This window comes from Crotalus tigris, unplaced genomic scaffold (assembly GCF_016545835.1).
Source record: "Crotalus tigris isolate CLP2741 ecotype Arizona unplaced genomic scaffold, ASM1654583v1 scf7180000017774.6281472, whole genome shotgun sequence".
Taxonomy (NCBI): Eukaryota; Metazoa; Chordata; class Lepidosauria; order Squamata; family Viperidae; genus Crotalus; species Crotalus tigris.
Genome location: NW_024096625.1, coordinates 5,384,318 through 5,402,583, shown reverse-complemented (window position 1 = coordinate 5,402,583; position 18,266 = coordinate 5,384,318). Strand labels below are relative to the sequence as shown.

The window sequence follows — 18,266 nt, the reverse complement described above, 5'->3', positions numbered from 1 at the left end:
GAAGACCCTCAAGGTCCCTTCCAACATTATTATTATTATTATTATTATTATTATTATTATTATTATTATTATTCATTGCAGTCAGCCAGATGTTCAGACTGGATTTGGCATTTTTGTCTACCTACTGAGTCCTTATCAAGGACCTGAGATAGGCAGATGTGGATGTTTGATGGTATTACAGGTATCGTCGCAGGATGGAAGCAGTTCCTAGTAAGGCCGCCTTTTGCAATTGACTACTGGCGAATTTGTCAATGCCAATGGTGTTCAAGTGATGCCCCAGTTGTTTTGAGATTGCATCCAAAGCGCCTATTACTATTGGCACTACCCTTGCTTGCTTTTGCCAGTCTTTCTATTTCTATTTGTAGATTTTGTTATCTTCTCCAGTTCTTTCTCGTCTATTCTGCTGTCTCTAGGCACTGCTACGTCCACTATCCAGACTTTTTTGTCTTTCTTATCGACAATTGTTAAGTCCGGGTGTTATGTTGCAGGTGCTTATCTGTTTGAATTCTGAAATCCCAGAGCAATTTAATTTTATCATTTTATATGACTTTCTCTATTTTATGATCCCACCAGTTCTTGCTTACAGGCAAATGATATTTCTTGCAGATCTTCCAGTGCACCATTGTTGCTACTTTGTCATGCCGCTGCTTGTAGCCAGTCTGTGCAATATTATTATTATTATTATTAGTAGTAGTAGTAGTAGTAGGTTATAAAATAAAAAATTATGAATAAAATGGGTTTTAAGATTGAAAGTAGATATATGGGTATTAGTATGATAAATAAGTTAAATATAAGGTTTTACAAGATGTAAAAAAAAGAAGGTTTGGGATTACCCTATTTAAAATTGTATTTTGCAGCTTGCTATTTATTTAGTTGGATGAAAGAGCAGATGTTGGTAGAAAAGATTTGGAGCTAAAAGCACATGACTTGAAACTTGGGTAGTTTGTATATTTATAGTAGGATAAAGCCAAGATTTTACTCAAGGCACCCTATTTTTCCACAACAATTGAATAGCTTGAGCTGAGAGATTATGATTGGTAGAAGTCACTCAATGAGCTTTTACAATTATGCTATCTTTAGGGTTTTTTATTTCATTACTCACTACTGTTTTTAATATTGATCCTATTATTTATTCTTGTGATATTTTATTTCAGTAAATTTTATTGTTCATCTTGAGACTATAATATAAAAGGAATATAATTTTTAAATACAATTAATTAACTCTTCAAATTATATTTTTTTCTGAAGATGAAATAAACCTGTTCTATTTTTACTGATGCAATTTCATAAGTGGTATCCAATTGCTAATTATTGTGTAAGCATCATTCAACTTATGTATCTTTCATTTACCAACAAATCTGTTTAAGAAAATATCTAATAATATATTCCCTTATAATAATAATTACATTTTAAATCAAATTATTAAACAACTAAGACATCATCTATTTATTCTGCTAATTCTAATACAGTTATAAAGCACTGGCGGGGATTACTCTACCAAACATTTCTAATGAAAAATAATTTTGTATTACTTTCCAATTTATTTTTTTCTATTCCATTCTATTTCCCTCAAATACACATAAACAAGCACTACATAAGAACAAAAGGTTTGATCCATTTTACTCACTACTTTGCTTATTTTCTGAGTAATATTTTTTCTAGAATCTCAGGAGTTATCTATCCCACCTGATACAAATGTCCAGTATAAATCTAACTTCAGGCGTTATCAAAAAGGCATCTTGGTGAACAGCATGCTAAAAATTCAATAGCATATTTTAGAAAGGTCAACCAAATGGACATAACAATCAAAGAGATTGTAGATTTTTTTTGTAAGTCTTACAAAAACTTAGGTATAATACATACAAATACAATTTGCAATATCTTAAAAGAAAATACCAATAAAGTATTATTTGGTATATTTCATAAGAAATTTTAAGGTCAATTTATATTATAAAATAGTATCACAGAGTACTTTTGCATGATTATATTTGTGACACATCTGTATGGGGCATACTGGAGCTTCGCAGAAGAAAGTCTATGTAGAGACTGCCTCTGCATGTCCTCCTGCTAATAGATTATGATGCTACCTTTCTCCCCACAACATTGCCCCTCCTTTGGCAAGCACTATAAGGAAGCATTGTAATATGAAAATCAAGGCATATTCTATGCATTTTAGTCAAAAACTATGTTTACTGGAAAACCTTATCAGGATATTCTTTATGACTGTCAAGTAAAGTATTATTTCAGACTCAATGAATAGAAAGTATTCACTTACGACCATAATTGACCCCAAAAGTGAGACATTTGTTAAGTGAGTTTTACCCCATTTTACAATCTTTCTTACCACAGTGAAGTGAATCACTGCAGATGATAAGTCAGCAACACGGTTGTTAAATAAATCTGATTTTGCTTGTCAGAAGTTTGCAAAAGGTGATCGCATGACCTTGGAACAGAGCAACAATCGTAAGTATGAGTCAGTTGCCAAGCATCTGAATTTTGATCACATGATCATGGGGTTACTACAAAGGTCAAAAGTGTGAAAAACGGTCGTAAGTCACTTTTTTCAATGCTGTTGTAACTTTGAATGGTCACTAAATGAACTGTTGTAATTGGGGACTACCTGTATTGAATTGGATTGCAGAAAAAAGAGAAACCTATTAACTAAAAGTAATAATAATGCAAATATGAGAGGAAAACAGGATACAGGGAAAAGAATTATGTGAATTTGGCATGAAAAAATCTCTAAAAACATATTGAGGCACAACTCTTATTCAGTATTTTAACTAGTACATTGTAACTTTTATTTTTCTCAGTAGTGATTTACAGAATGCCTTTCTTGAATTTCATGTTTGTGTTCCACTGGGAGATAAAATTGGTAATTTGTGATTCACCTATTTAATAAAAAAACATAAAGTCATATTTTCTCTGAATTTATACCATTTGTGCATTGTAGCTTTATAGCAAAGACAAAAAATACTTTATTGAAATTACATGTTTTATTTTGACCAAAAAATGAAAACCAATTTTAAAGACAAAGAAGCTTAATGCAAAGTGTTAAAGACTTCTTACTAAGAAATTCTTCAAGAAATATTCCAGCTAACTGCAAATGCACAAGCTCCATTATATTAAAAACACCCATATGAACCTCTCCATGTAGCTTTTTGTTAATAAGAATTCTTAGTTCTGGAAAGGGAAGGTCTTTCTTCCCTCAAGTTAATGTAAGATTTCACATGGGTACCCAAAATATTTCACAGTAAGCTCTACTGGGACAAGTAGTTCAGTCATCTGTAAAGAAATATTAATTCTGAAATATTTCTTGTATGTCTGCTTTAGTGTCCTTTTCTAATACGCATCAAATACTATAGGTAGCACAAGGGACAGGAATTTCAATCATCAAGAGGTGGGGTTGTAAAGTGACACAATATGTGACCAAATTCCTTAGTGAATTCAATTGCGGCATTCACTGTTGCTGTGCTGTGCCCAGGTCTTTGCAAAAGAGCTGCTTTTGGCTTCCCCCCCACTCCCCGCCCCGCAATCAAGCCTCGGCCGGGTGTGGCCCAGCAACCAGGCCATCCAGGCCTCACAATAGGAACAAGAAGACAGCATGTGTCTGCTGGATGGCACAGCCCATGATGGAAAAAGGTCAAAAGGGCACAGATGTAGTGGGGATATGCAGATGGCAGAAGTTGGTATGTGCTCTAAATGCAGAATCTTGGTCATATGACTGCAAATGGCATTGCAATGGCTGTAACTTTGGACATGGATTGTAAGTCCCATCATTCTTAACTTCAGTCACTGAATGACTGTTCATAATTCAAGGACTACATATATTCCACCATAAGCAGAGAGTGTTTAGGTTTAATCACTGACAAAAAGTACTGTATTCTATGAGCTAGTCTAGAGACTGCATTGAGCATATTTAATACTGTTCACTTAAAAGATGTGCATCTGCATAAAAGTTAACATATAGATAATTGATAATGTACTGTTTATGTGATTATCAGTCAACTAGTGATAGAATCAGTATGATACAAGTAATCCTTGCTTTACAACCACAACCCAATTAGAATCTCCATCACTAAATGGTGTGGTTATTAAATAAATTACGACCAATTTGTGACTTCTTTTTTTTGCCACGGTTGTTTCATGTACCATTAAGTGAATCAAGCTTCCTCCATTGGCTTTGCTTGTCAGAAAGTCACAAATTGTGCTTGCATGATGCAGAGATACTGCAACACTGTAAATATATGTCTATTGCCAAATGCCTAGATTTTGATCACATGACTTGTGGGAATGCTACAATGATCATTAAGTGCAAGGACCAGTCATGAGTCACTTTTTTCAGCACCATCGTAATTTTGAATGATTGTTAAACAAATAGTCATAAGACAAAGCCCACTTGTAGGTTGATAGCTTTAAGGTGATTTTTGGATCCACTGACTTGGATATAAAAATGAGTCTTTAAAGCAACACACAGCTAGGGTTGGTTTTGCTGGAACAGCATAATATTGCTACTTTAAGTAGTCTGATTATAATAAAAGGAGTACATAAAAATTACGTGTTGACATAAATCAAGAAGAGAGAAAAACAGATCTACAATAATCCAGCCCAGTCTATTTTCAGGCAAGTTATCATAGAAAACTGATAATGAAAACAGTTTATCATTAATTTATTACTATTCCTGAATAGAAATTTCAATAATTTTTCCATAATTTATTTTATTTTTGTACTAAAATTGTATATTGTCAAATCGAGATGGGCCCATCATCTTACAACAAAAGAAACAACATATGTAAAAGTAGAAACAATAAACATGAATAGCTAAAATGTCCAAGTAAACCCATCCTCAGTAAACTCAAATCAATAAATGCAACCCCCACCAAAATCAAGGAACTCCTCCATCAAAATGATAATCAACTACTCAAGTCCCTGTTGAATAAATGTCTTCTTTGCTTTCTGAAAAACGAAGAAGGAAAAATCTAAATCTAAAGAAGCCTGTAAAGATGGTGTCATTCTCCACTTCCATTCACTGTAAGGATTCAACAGTGTGCAATTCTTCATAAGGAAACAGTTTCAGTTCAATTTTTAAATTTATTCTTTTAGGATGGGAATCAGAAGTGTAAATTTTACTTTAAATATGGTCATCATATCCTATATGAAGGATTGGGCGCTATTCTATATATGATACAAGGTATGAAACAGAAGTAGGAAAAGAGATACCAGCTTCATCCAAAGTCAAAATAAATAAACATCTTCCTATACCTGCATGAAGTCACAGAGCGTATTAGGCTATCAATCTGCTGTTGAAATTGGCAACCTATGTCTTGTGTTCTGCCAATTTGGAACTCAGGGAAGAAATGGTTTCACAGACTATAAAATCAAACATGACTCCTGGTAAATGCATGGTCACATCTATGTAGTGTCTTAGCAGTTTTATAAACAGATTGCCATTAGAATTTTTTCAATCTAATATAAAACCCAATAGAGATATTCCTTGACTTATGACCACAATTAGGATCAGATTCTTTGTGATTTGAACTAAGCAATTGTTAAAGAGAGAAGTTTTGCTCAACAATCACAATCCCAACATCCCTGGTTGGAGTTGTTAAGTTATCTTATGAGTTATTAAGCAAACAAAGTCCCAATGAGGAATACAGGGTGCCTGGGGGGGGGGAGAATAGGGATACCTCTAGGAGGCTACACACAGGAGCTAAAAAGCCTCTTTGGCAAAATCCAAGGAGTTTCATCTCCTGAGCAAAGAAACAGGCAGGTGTGGCCTGCACTACACTTTCTCGAACAACCTATGACATCCTGAACTTCTTATCTTACTCACTGCCTATCTACTGTCTGCTTAGATTTTGTCTCTCTCTCATCTCTTGAGACTTGCTGAAAGAGTTGCCTGCCAAAGGACTTCAGCTTCCCTCTATGCACAGAACGGAACTCCACTGGTGATTTGCAGGAATGGAGCTCAAATCTTCAGGATATGAACTTCATTTCTGCATCCTGCCAAGGAGTTCAGCTCTTTTGGCAGTTTTTTCAGCTAGCCCCCCAGAGCAGACCTAGGCATTTTATGGCTCCGGGCCACATTCAGCCCTTTGGCTGTCTCTGTTCAGCTCACATTGCGGAGGGAAATTAGAAATCACATGTAAATAAGCACACTGCAGGACAGAAGAGAAGAAGCTGATCTGGTCCGGCTCTGTGCAATTTCTGTGCGCTACTTCAGTTGGCTGGCAACTGCAAGTGGGCATGTAAAGTGCTTTTCTGCACCTGTACACTGCTGGCCCCTGGAACAGTTAAAGTGACAGGGCTGAAGATACCAAATTAGATTACACTGCTTCAACCCTTCACAATACCCCAGCCTCCCATGTGGCCCCTTGGGAAAATTAATACCCCTGCCTTAGAGACAAATGAGTCCTCTGAAAGGGCAGCAACTGCTTGCAACCTTCCCTGTCAACTTCCCATTTGATTTTTGGAGGAAGCTCACAAGAAAGATCGCAAATGGTAATCACATGTTAGCGAGGTGCTCGGTAACTGGCCATCAGTGCAAAATAGGTTGCAAAGTACCCAGACTGCAATCACATGACTGTGTGAGTGGTGCAACATTTTGGCATGGCCTGAAGTGCTTTACAACATTTCTAAGTACCCTTTCCAAGACCATCATAACTGAGATCATCATTACATGAACAGTGTTTAAGCTGAGAATTATATATATTGGTTGTTCCATTAACCTGTTGCGATCCTGTTTAGCCTCCAAGTGTAGATGAGGAAAGCGAGATGCAAGTTATCACCTTATAAAACTTACTCTTTTGTCCAGACATTCAGAATCCTTCAAATGATAAGGTAAATTCCAACTTGCAAAGAGAAACTGATTCTAGAAAATGTGCACTTCCCAAAACCATTTTACATTTAGAACTTTTCCTAGGAATATGAGAAATATGAAACCAGTGAATCCTTACATCAATAGATGTGTGTACCCTTAATTCCCAATACGAACCTCTATGTTGGTCCTGAGGCCAAATCTGGGGGAGGGGAGGAAGAAGGGAATGTTCATACATTTGCCCTTCAATCAGAAAAACTGGACCACTGTTGGTTATTTTGCCAAACAAATGAGCAGCTGATGGGAGCAGGGCAGTGGAGAATAGGTGGGTAAAATGGCTGCCTCGTTTTAGTTTTTCTCTGATAATGTTCTTGTTCTTTCCTTCAACATTTTATCAGAGGCCCATAGTTGAAAATAGCAATTTCAAACTATTTATATGCAGTTATCATTGCCATAACTGAAGAAACAATAATTTTACGAATCCTATTATACTAGCCCCAAAATCTGTTTCCCAATGATTACTCTAACTAACATTAACCAACTATATAAATAACCAAGTCCATAATGCGCTTTAACTCCCCTCTAACATAAAAATAAACAAATTAAAAATAAACATAATATAAACAATATCCTAGTTCTTGAACAATACAATATCCAAATTGTTAAACAATACTAATACTAAAAATAATAAAAATTCCACTATAATAAACTATTAATAATAATAATACTCTAAAATTTACTCATAAAATAAATGGAACTTTTTAGTCCCATATTTATTCTGAATATAATCTATCCATTTTCTCCAAAATTGCTTCTTAAGATTAATTCACAAAATTAATATTTAAAATTCCTCTTCATATTAGTAAAAACATCCTATTCTAAGGAATACGTGCATTAAAAGCAGATTTTATTTTAGATAGTTTTTCAAAATGTTAGAAAGAACAAGAAAATTAAGGGATTTATATGCGTATAATTATGATTTGTTTCTGGGATGGCATTCTACAAGATAAACAATGATTACTGTAAGAACAGTAAGCTTACATTATATTGTGGAACTGGCTTAAATGGAAAATCATTCTGTTTTACAGGATATAACTAATTTAGAGGTCAAAAGAGCAGTGACTGTACTAATGGTAGAACTAGTTCAGCTATATTTGTCTCTGTTTCATTATAGGAAGTATGGGATGAAAGTTAACTTCCTTTTTCTCCTAAGTATACTTATAAGCCAATCTTTAAACTTTGTATCAGCATACACTGATACTACTGGTTAATTTTCCAAGTATACTGCATATTTTAACATCTATGTCAGGGATAGGCAACCTTGGCTCTTTTATGACTCGTGGACTTCAACTCCCAGAATTCCTGAGCCAGCCATGCTGGAGGGAAAGGGAGAGGTTTCCATGCTGAGCAATGCTGGCTCAGGAATTCTGGGAGTTGAAGTCCACGAGTCATAAAAAAGCCAAGGTTGCCTACCCCTGATCTATGTCAAAAGCCATTCTACTGTATTTCTATGAAAACATAGCACCAGTATTTTCAATTACTTGTATTTTATAAAATCTGGTTATGCATATTATAAAGTAAAAGATAAAGATGCTCTTGACATTGCATCTTGGCAGTTTTCTTGGCTTATTATTATTATTATTGTTTATTGGCTTATTATTATTCTTCCAATACAGTTGGAAGAATATCAGTCCAGTTAACCATCCTGGAATTCCCTGACAATCTCCCTCCACATACTAATCAGAGCCAACAAAATTTATCTTTTGGGATTATCCACAATCAGTTTGGTAGTGCTATTCCTTTAGACATATTTTATAGACTTTTTAATACAATGATTTGGATATAGAACTATAGAACATAAAATCTAATATGAAAGCCAATATGGGGAGACTACATGACAACTCAAAACCTTTAATCCCTTATATAGAACCAGATTTCCGAAGAATATTTTTAAATATCGATCAGATTTTCAGTATTTTTCTTACCCGTATATTAAAAAAATTATTAGACAGTTTACATTTTTTTAATTATTCAGTAAACATACCACATTTTGTGCAGAAATCTGATTTGAATACAGTATGTATATGGCAACCCTGTAGTCTATCTATATCCTTCAAGTAGTTTGTACAAGTACTAAAGTTGCTTTTTTTTTAATCACCAAATTTAAGTCTCTCATATAAACGTTACCAAATGGAATGGCAGATGAAGGCAGCTCCTTTTCCTCATAGCTGTTCTTGGTCCATAAAACATTTGACATAATTACCATGAAAAACAATTTAAATTAAGAGATCAACAAGCAAACAGTTTCATCTCCTGAGCCCTCTCCCTCTTCCAGTTCCCTAAATCACAAAGCTTCTCAATTTGGGAATTTGGGTGGCAGAGATGAGTTTATAAAATGCTCAGACAAAGAAAAGGAAAGCTTAACCTTGGTACCTGAAGTATAAGAGTTAGAAGATTGTTTATATGTTTGTTTAATGTGCAGGAACAGTTCATAATATACCAGGCACCGCTATACATGCGCTTGGAGACAAAAGGATTGCTGACTACACTTGTTTCACTTCTAATCATCTGTTACAAACTAAAAATACATGGTTAGGATAGTAACACACATACATATTCCCCCCAAAACACACAGAGATACATGCTGTAAAATAGATTAGCATCTCTCCTCAAAACAAGAGTAATACTTCCAAGAAGATTCTAATTTTAGGGATAATGTCATACCTGTGAAACTTGCAAGGATTAAATAATATTAATATTCCTCAAGGACTGACTCCATATAATGTAGCCCCAGCCAGCAAGAATCAGGTTCCACTCCAAAGCTAAACTATTCAGATGATACTAATGTTATTTGAATAATCAGTCTCTGGTATGTATATCACCCAACAAAGTAACAGCTGCCGAAGCAAACTAAAAACTATCTAAAAGGCATGCATACGAAGATTTCCAATATGCATGCATGAACTTGTTTTATATAGTTTTTCCCTTTTGTGGGAAGTGAAAATCATAGTTAAGAATGCTATACATTCTTTTCAAACATGTGGCTAAATAGCAGCATTGTTACAATGTCATTTCCAAGTTCTGAATAAAGTAGCCTAAACTTTCATAATATAGTAAGATATTTTCTATTATTCATAAAATTGTGAACACCAAAACATTATATTCTTGGGATCCCTTGAGGTTTCCTAGTAAGTTAGAAACCATTTTCTGAATATAACTATATTATACATATTTTGCTCTTCTCCATCTCCTCTGTTTCCTCTTTTAATCTATTTGGAATTTGCAGACCACTCCCACTCTCACTCCATAAAATTTACTATTTGCCTGTCTCCAGATTTCAACAAGCATTCAAGAACACTAAAGTTCTATATTGCTTTTCACAGAAGATATAAAGGTTAATTCTTTAAATATTGATGCAGCATCTTTTAATTTAGGCGCTCAAACTGCTGGAATGCAATGACTTCTTGAAACTTTTTCCATAGAAAAAGAGGTACTTCTTGCAATAACTGGCCCTACAAATGTAATTTATATTTGTAAGAATATTGAAATCATTAATATGAGAATAGATGGATTAACAATATACCCTTGGTCCCACCAAACTAAGTGAAAGAAAAATATCTAGTAGAACAGAACATAAACTAGAATAATTATATGGAAATAGACATGTCACTAAATAGTTTGGAATTTTTATCTCACATAAAAATTCTTGTTTTAATACAATTTTTTTCTTAATAAATATAATTGTCAAATGACCAATTGAAATATTTAACCAATCAGATCAGTTCCAGGTCAATTGGTACCAACTGTATACATTTTCTACTAAGAAACAGAAGCGGGGAAAAAAAGGAAGGAGAGTTTATAATGCATTTTATTACTATTTTAGTAATAAACTTAGCAATTAAACATATATTTAGCTGTAAGGTTATTCAATTATGTATACAGATCTTTATACAAAGAACTTTTAAAAAAGAAGTTATAAAAGAAAAGCCATTAGCAAGCAATGAATGATATTTCTTCCCAGAGAATGTTAGTTTCTTACTTAAAGAGGATTGTACATTTTTAAGTGTTAACAATAAACAATATTATTTACAAGCAAACACATTATTTACATTATTTCATTGGGAAATCTTTCCAAGTTCAACAAGACTTTATTTCCAAATGCGCATAGAGCTATAGCTTATATTTTTATCTGGCCTTCATGTTAGATATTATACATACGCATTCTGTATTCTATTAAACATTTATATCATGTTTTCACAAATACTTTAATCATTGATGGCATTTTAAACAATTTTAGCAAAAATCTTTTCAATGCAAAGCAGTTGAATTTGCAAATAAAATAAATGTATTTGCAGATGTTTTCAACTAAATGCTTTGTATATTTTTTTCTGTATACTCAGATTTAAAGCAATAACACAATGAAATAAAAATGAAAATATATCAAGAAATTTTCAACATTTTAGCATTTGGTACTGCTTGATAATAATAATGTATTACAAAAACTCATTGTAGTTTCTCATTTTATAAAGTATGATGATGTTAATATTGGCTACTGTACTACTTTGCATGATACTAATTTGAGATGTATATCTTAAGAAATTTATTTATGGTATATATTTTCAAAATTGATAGTGTATACGTGGGAACTAGTTCTTAATTTTTAATGAATTTTTAAATAAGCTTATGCATAATGGATATTATTAATGATTTTACAAATGAAATATGAATGCTTAAGTATTGAGTAAGCATACCAAAATAAATACCAATAGATTTAAGATACAACAGGTAGGGCAAATGACATTGGTATCCTGCCAATTACCTAACCCTTACATTTCCAACTAAATTTCTTTAAATAGGTTTTATATGTTTTAATTCTCAATATGAGATAATCTAATTTATACACCTCAAACTTTTTCTGAAGGTCTTTAAAAAGATTTCTAAAAGTTTTGTTTTGAAGATTTGTTTTCATTTAGTTAATATTCATAACTAGGTTTAGAATCCTAATAACAACAACAACAAACAACAAAAATTTGTGTTTTTTAAATGCTGGGAATACTTTATAACCCTGATCATTCAGGAAGTGAAAACAGATGTACTTGTCCCAAGGTTAAGTTACTCTAATAGGTAGATTCATATGTATCAACTCCATAAAAACTATACTGCTAACTACTCACATCACTAAGTTAACCAAAAAAAAGACTAATTATGTATAAGCAATATATTGTCATAAAAAATTTAACTGCTGTCTACTATATAAGAATATCTTTTGATGAGAAAATACTGCAACTTCAACATGTTGGCCCTTCTCAAAATGACAGTATCTTCTCCAATTTCAGACCACCAACCTTGGAAGATGACAAACCTTATATATCTTTTGAATTTCAGCATGCTAATTCTTAATGTAAAATTATTTATTTTAAGTTCATTGCCTCACAAAATATTTTAATTTGTAACAAATTTCACTACAATCACAATTTTCTTGACAGCTTCCCAATAAATATAATTACTAACTTCAGATTAAAATACTTTCTCAATCTCTTATTAATAATGCAATTTTTAATTTAGACATTAAACTATTATGTGTATGTAATAAAATACCTTTGTCTTTTGGGAACTGAATGTTCAACTTCTAGGAGTTTACCATGCAGCTCCACTTTACCTGCAAACAGTAACACAACTCATTATAGAATGAATTATGTGCTCTCTCATGCCTTCAAGTCTTCTAATGCTCTCATGAATTGAATATGTAATGATGCAGAACACAACAAATACAACACATTTATGGGTTTTAAAATTGTTGTAGGATAGTGGGAAAATCACAAAAGGTTACTTTAGAAGAGGCCAAGATAAATGCTCAAACTAGTACCAAGAGGTTTTCCTTATTTAAAGTGGATGCTTCATTATTTAACCTGCGCTTTCCAAAATGTGGAAACATTAACTGCACAAAGACATATACATATGTATGTCTCCCTTGACGAAAAGAACAGGCCTCTAATAACTTGTCACGAGGAAACAGGAACTGCTGGTTTCAGTGAAAAATGAGCGCGCTCCCCACGCGTTTTTTCCTGGAAATACACCCTCTTATGTCTTCTTTCATATGCTTACTCCCACAGTCACCGGCTGAGACAAGGTTCCCCCCACCCCAGCTCAGAGATGGAGGAGAGTGAAAACAGGATTCAAATGAAATCATTCAGTCTAACCAGCCTCCCCCGTTCAGCCCTCCAAGTCGTCTTTCACACAAAAACAGGATGTAGAAACTGAGAGGTCGAGATGCTCAGTGAATGCCTGAGAGCCAAAGGAAAAGCGAAATGACACCCAGAAACAGCGGCGAATTGGGCTTCCAGGCCTCGACCTCTCTCCTGAAAGAGGCAGGACGCCGAGGAGGAGGAGGAGCTCTTTGTTGTTTTTGTTTTAAACAGCCAAAGTTTGGCTTCCAAAGTGAGACGGAATCAACTGTCCCACATTCGATAACTCTTCCCCTCACAAATTCGAAATAAATGGGTAAGGGGCGTGATTTAGAGAAGCCAGCGAGAATCTCCGGGCGCGCACGCTTTGCGCTTCCAGCAAAGCTTGAGGCGCCGCACGTTTTCTCCATGGAAAGGCTCGTGTTTCCATTTCCACCTGCCCCACGGACAACAGGAAACTTACATCTCTCTGCCGCGGTACTCCGTGTGCCAGCGTTTAGAGCGAGAGGGAACCCCTCCGCCACGAAGTAGGTGGCTACTAGTTGGGCCCTGGTTTGTGCGTTTCTGCGCGCGCGCCTCCCTTTCTACTAGTGTGGGCGACGTTTAGCGCGTCTTCTCTCCCTCTCCTCACGCCGTTTTCTCGAATACATTTGAAACGCTGTTTTTTTTAAGTGGGGGAGAGAGCGAGCAGCAAATTCTCCGAGCCCCAGTGGTCTTGCAATCCCTACTCTCAATGCTTTTTCTTTTCTCCGAAAGACACGGCTTAGACCCCAGCCATTCCCGCGTTACCTGACGGAGTGCCCGAGGGCTGCAAGGAAAGAGAAACAACAACCTCGAGCGAATCTAAGCACTGCTCCCTCGGGGCCCCGAATAGCGCGGCTGGAGTCCTTCAAAATAAGCGCAGCCTCATATACCCGAACCCCGCACCGAAAAAAAAAAACCGTCAGGAAGAGCCTTCAGATCAAATTGAGGGATTATAATCCGGGAGTAGGAATTTTAGATCAAAACGACAAGGGCAATACGCAGAGGGGTGGGGCGGAGAGAATTCTTACCGGGGGGGGGGGTATTGGAGCAGAGGAAGGCAGCGGATGGCGCCCTGAAATGAGCGTACGGGTAGTAGGAAGCCAAGGCTGGGATGGCTGAGGGGACTTCACCCACCTGAAAGTGCCTCGATGGCCTTCATAGCCCAGTTCTCGTCGGGGCAGTCCACAAAAGCATATCCCGTCTTCACAAGAAACTGACCGGTGAAAGGAATCTTGGACTCTTTAAAGATACTTTCCAGGTCCATAGGGCACACGTTTTCGCCCAGGTTCCCGATGTACAGCTTATTCATCTTCTTAGTGAAAAATAGACCTTTGCTTAACGACAATTAAAGAAAACATGCACAGGCTGACTTGAAGCAACAAAAAAAAAAAAACACCCCCTCAAATGATTCTTGGAATCAAAATAAGAGAGGGCGGGTGCAAAGAAAGAGAGAGAAGACTTATAACTGCAGCTTGTATCCGTCCGTCTCCCACCCACCCCTCTCCCTCCCGCTTCACAGAAGGAAAAAAAAAAAGCCTGTGCCCAAATACTGAACGTTCGCTGCGCTACCCGAAGCTACGGCAGAAATCACGATGCGTTCGGAACTGCGATGGCGGTTTAAAAAAAGGGAAAGGGAGGAGAAAGAGGGGAGGGGGGAAACTACTTTTTTGTCTTACCCCCAAACCCCTTGCAAGCAGCAGGCGGAGTATGAAAATGTTACAATACGAGAACGCAGGCACCGCCTCTTCCAAAAAGAGAGAGAGGGAGGAGGGGAAAGCAAAAAAAAAACCACTTGAATAGTCCGGCTTTTTGAATGAGCCACGTGTTCATACTACCAATCAACTTCTCACGTGAGGAATACGAACGCCTCAATTAGATAACAGCAGATTTAAGCTCAGGGAGTCACAAAGGAGTAGAAAGCGAGCTAGCTTTGGCCGTTCAGAGCATTTTTATTATTTAAAGAGCGAGATTTGATCGGCTAGGAATCCTGACCGCACCGCGTGCTCTTTCCCCTGTTTACTACTTTCTCCTTCGGATTTAGTTGCTGTGTACACGAACTATCTCCTTTATGCCAAGTTTCTCTGCCTTTCGAGGCTCAGAAGCTCCCTCCCCTGGATCGGGACAACTGTATAACTACAAAGGGTCAAGAGAGGCGAAATTCTCCCTACCTTTAATCTAGGGGAAAGGCAGAAGTGCAGTAAAGAGGCCAAATGTGATACAAGGGCCACCCATTCGCCTTCCCCGCAATTGCTGGCGTTCCCCAAAGTGTGCCTGGGCCTGATGAGAACAAGCTATATAGCTCCCAAGGAACCTCCTTAAGGCAAAACACCGATCTCGGAGCTGGTCTTCCACTACAAATTCATGAACACTGCGCTACTACCACTTCTGTCCGGGATTTCGCGTTTGGTGGCTCCGTCTAGTTGTCTTGTTCGCAATTGGCTACACGCCAGAGAAAGACCAAGGGGTCTCGTAGAGGGCGGGAGGAGGAGGAACGACCGTCTCCTTGAAACAGCTCCCACCCACCCTTTTCCTTCCTGCATAATAAGGTTTCTGGCAGTTTAATGAGCGTTCATTGCATCGATTCTAGAGCTCAACATTATGAATCAGAGGACAAAGGGGTGGAGGCCAGTTGGAGGGTGATTAAAAAGTGGGAGTGCGCAGGGGGAAGAGGACAATGTGCTCCTCTGGATGTCTCCCCCTTCCCAAACTGTTTCCTTCCTCCATTATTTCAAATTTAGTAATGGTGATTTCTGTCTCAGAAAATGGGAGTGATTGGACAATATAGCCCTGCAATTACCATAGGACAGAGGAATCCATCCACCCCCATTCTCCTCCCCTCTTTGGTTCAAGGAACCATTCATAATTTTCAACATTTGTAAGTGTACAATGGTGGGTTTGTGGTAGGGGGGGAGCAGAATGGTGTGGAGCCTGGTTCCAGGGGAAACAAAATGAAGCCTGAAGATGAAGACAGAGTATGGAAATGAAAGCCAGCACTGTATTTCATAGCTAGGAATCCAGTAGGTTTTAAGAATTCCCTTTAGTTGAAAGGGTTCATTTATTCTGCATAGATGGAGAAAGTAGTTACAATGAGTAGATTAAAATGGTTCAGCGTTTGGTTTAGTTTACAATGGCAATCCCTGCACTGATTTTTTGTTAAAATATGCAGAAAATAGTAACATATTCTCATATTTGCAGGTAAACAAAATTATTTTTAGTCTGCAGAAATATTCTAAATACTTTTTAATTAACACTTTTGCTGTGGCTATGCTTTTGTTTAATCAAATATATAATACATACAAAAAAAACTGATACCACCTCATAGTTTTGATAGCACTTGTATCAGAAACATGTTTAAGAAGCAAATATGCATGTATAAATTGCTACCTTTTAGCACCATCATCAATAAATAATAGCTTTATGATACTAACATCCTTTTTCTGTTTTAGAACAATTTTTTTTAGGTATGAGAAAGTATTTTAACAGATCAACTCTTAGATCAAATCAACTTCCAATAAAATAATTAGATGAACATGTCTTCTTGAATGCTACATTTTCTATAATATCTTTAATATTCTAAAGAAAATTTTTTTAAAGCAACTTAAAATAGGAGCTTACTATCATATTCCAAAGTTGTTATTTTAGTAACAATTTATAAAATACACATGCAATTATGTTTCTATAAATGTGACACAAAAATTAACGTAGTTTCAGGTGCTTTGTTAATACTGTTTAATATTTTCTTAACCACAAAACTAAATATAGGGCATATTTAAAGTTTAATCAGGCATTTATGAAATTAGCTACTGTATGGAATATTTTAGCGAGTTTTGTAATTGATGAACAAATGGGTTAGTTTCTATAAAATAAGTACCTTAAATTTTCATTTGATAATAAGTATTTTTAAATATAAAATACAGATTTTTACCCTATTAAATGGTAATAGAATATAAAACATTTTATAATGAAAGATCCAATTTCTAAGAAAAGTATTGTTTTAGCTCCTACAAATGACAAATTACAAGGTACATCTCAAATATTTGATAACATAATTTACAATTAAAATGCTAGCTTATAGGTTAACATTTCAAAGTGGTGTTCAGTTGCTTTTAAAAGGTTCACTGTTGATAAAACTACATGGTCACTGAAATTACAATGGAATGACTACTTTAAAACAATGCCAGAATTTTCCATTCTGACTTAACAATCACAATTTTTTATATTAATAGGTATATTTTATACTTTAATGAATTTTGATGTTAAAACTGATGCAATTCTTTTACATTTTTAATTAATATTCTTTCTAAATTTTAATTGTCTTAAGGATCCAAATTCTGAAAGAATAGTAGCAAAACTGAGGTAAAATGTTTAAAAATATTCTGAACATTTTGAGTTATACTAAGATTTATTCTTAGGTATAGGCATACATACTGTAACAGTTCTTGCAATTGGAAAAGGTAAGTCTCTATTTGAAGAACTGAATTAAGCTCCTTGGATGAATAGTTTAATACACTATCATTCATGCTATTTCTAGGAGTCCGGTAAAGTGAAGATAGATTTTCTTTTTTAAAGCCCCACATTTCAGATAAGCAAGGAAAACAGGAGAAAATGGATTCTCGCAATTACAGGGGTGGGGGTAATTACCCTAAAGCAGAACTCTCAAAGTGTTGGAAAAAATGTCATTGGTCAGCTTTGCTTTCCCTCCTCTTCCTTATTTTCCTCTCCGCCTCCAGCCTGAATTTAACATAATTATAACTTCGCATAGTAAGTCATGGATACCTTTAATCGGCTCAAAAGTATCCGCTGCTGGTTCAGATGTGAACATCCGTCCTTTACTCGTTGTTGATATCACAAAGCATAATCCTACGCGAGTCTATTTAAAAAAAAGGGCTTCTGTGTTCCATGTAGCTTACTATAAGGAAACTAGAGAGAAAGCCTTAAACACAAACCATAAGTACGTATGGCTTCGTGCTCCAATTTGTCAAGATTGAAAAATATGATTATATTAAAAATAGGATATTCTTTTTTCCCTCCCGTTTTATTGATTTACTTTCTGGTTTGAGCATTTAACTGATACTGAAGTACATACCCCCCCCCGAAAAGGAAATGAAGGGGTGGGAAAGGTCTCAGCCAACCTCGTCACGTAACACGCGGTTGCAATTCATCAGCCAACGCGAGCTGCAGGGAAGTGGCCGTAGTAATCGTAGTAAGCCTCACGTTAACTCTAGGATCTGATTCTTGCT

The 18,266-nt window shown here is 35.8% G+C and overlaps 1 protein-coding gene across 6 annotated transcripts in view; it reads right to left on the bottom strand.

The window, feature by feature from the left end:
- Positions 1-15,213, bottom strand: part of IGF2BP3 (insulin like growth factor 2 mRNA binding protein 3) — an 84,118-nt gene extending 68,905 nt beyond the window's left edge. For 3 of the 6 annotated variants that reach the window (XM_039342111.1, XM_039342110.1, XM_039342112.1), the window contains exons 1-2: positions 14,161-14,501; positions 12,416-12,476 (exon numbers count right to left, since the gene is read on the bottom strand). In XM_039342111.1, coding sequence (XP_039198045.1) covers positions 12,416-12,476; positions 14,161-14,335 — 236 coding nt within the window. In that variant the 5' untranslated portion in view covers positions 14,336-14,501. Of the gene's footprint in view, positions 1-12,415; positions 12,477-14,160; positions 14,502-14,595; positions 14,601-14,702; positions 15,113-15,194 lie in introns of those variants that run through there. The other 3 variants (XM_039342108.1, XM_039342107.1, XM_039342109.1) reach the window with 3 other exon arrangements.
- Positions 15,214-18,266: the final 3,053 nt, after the last annotated feature.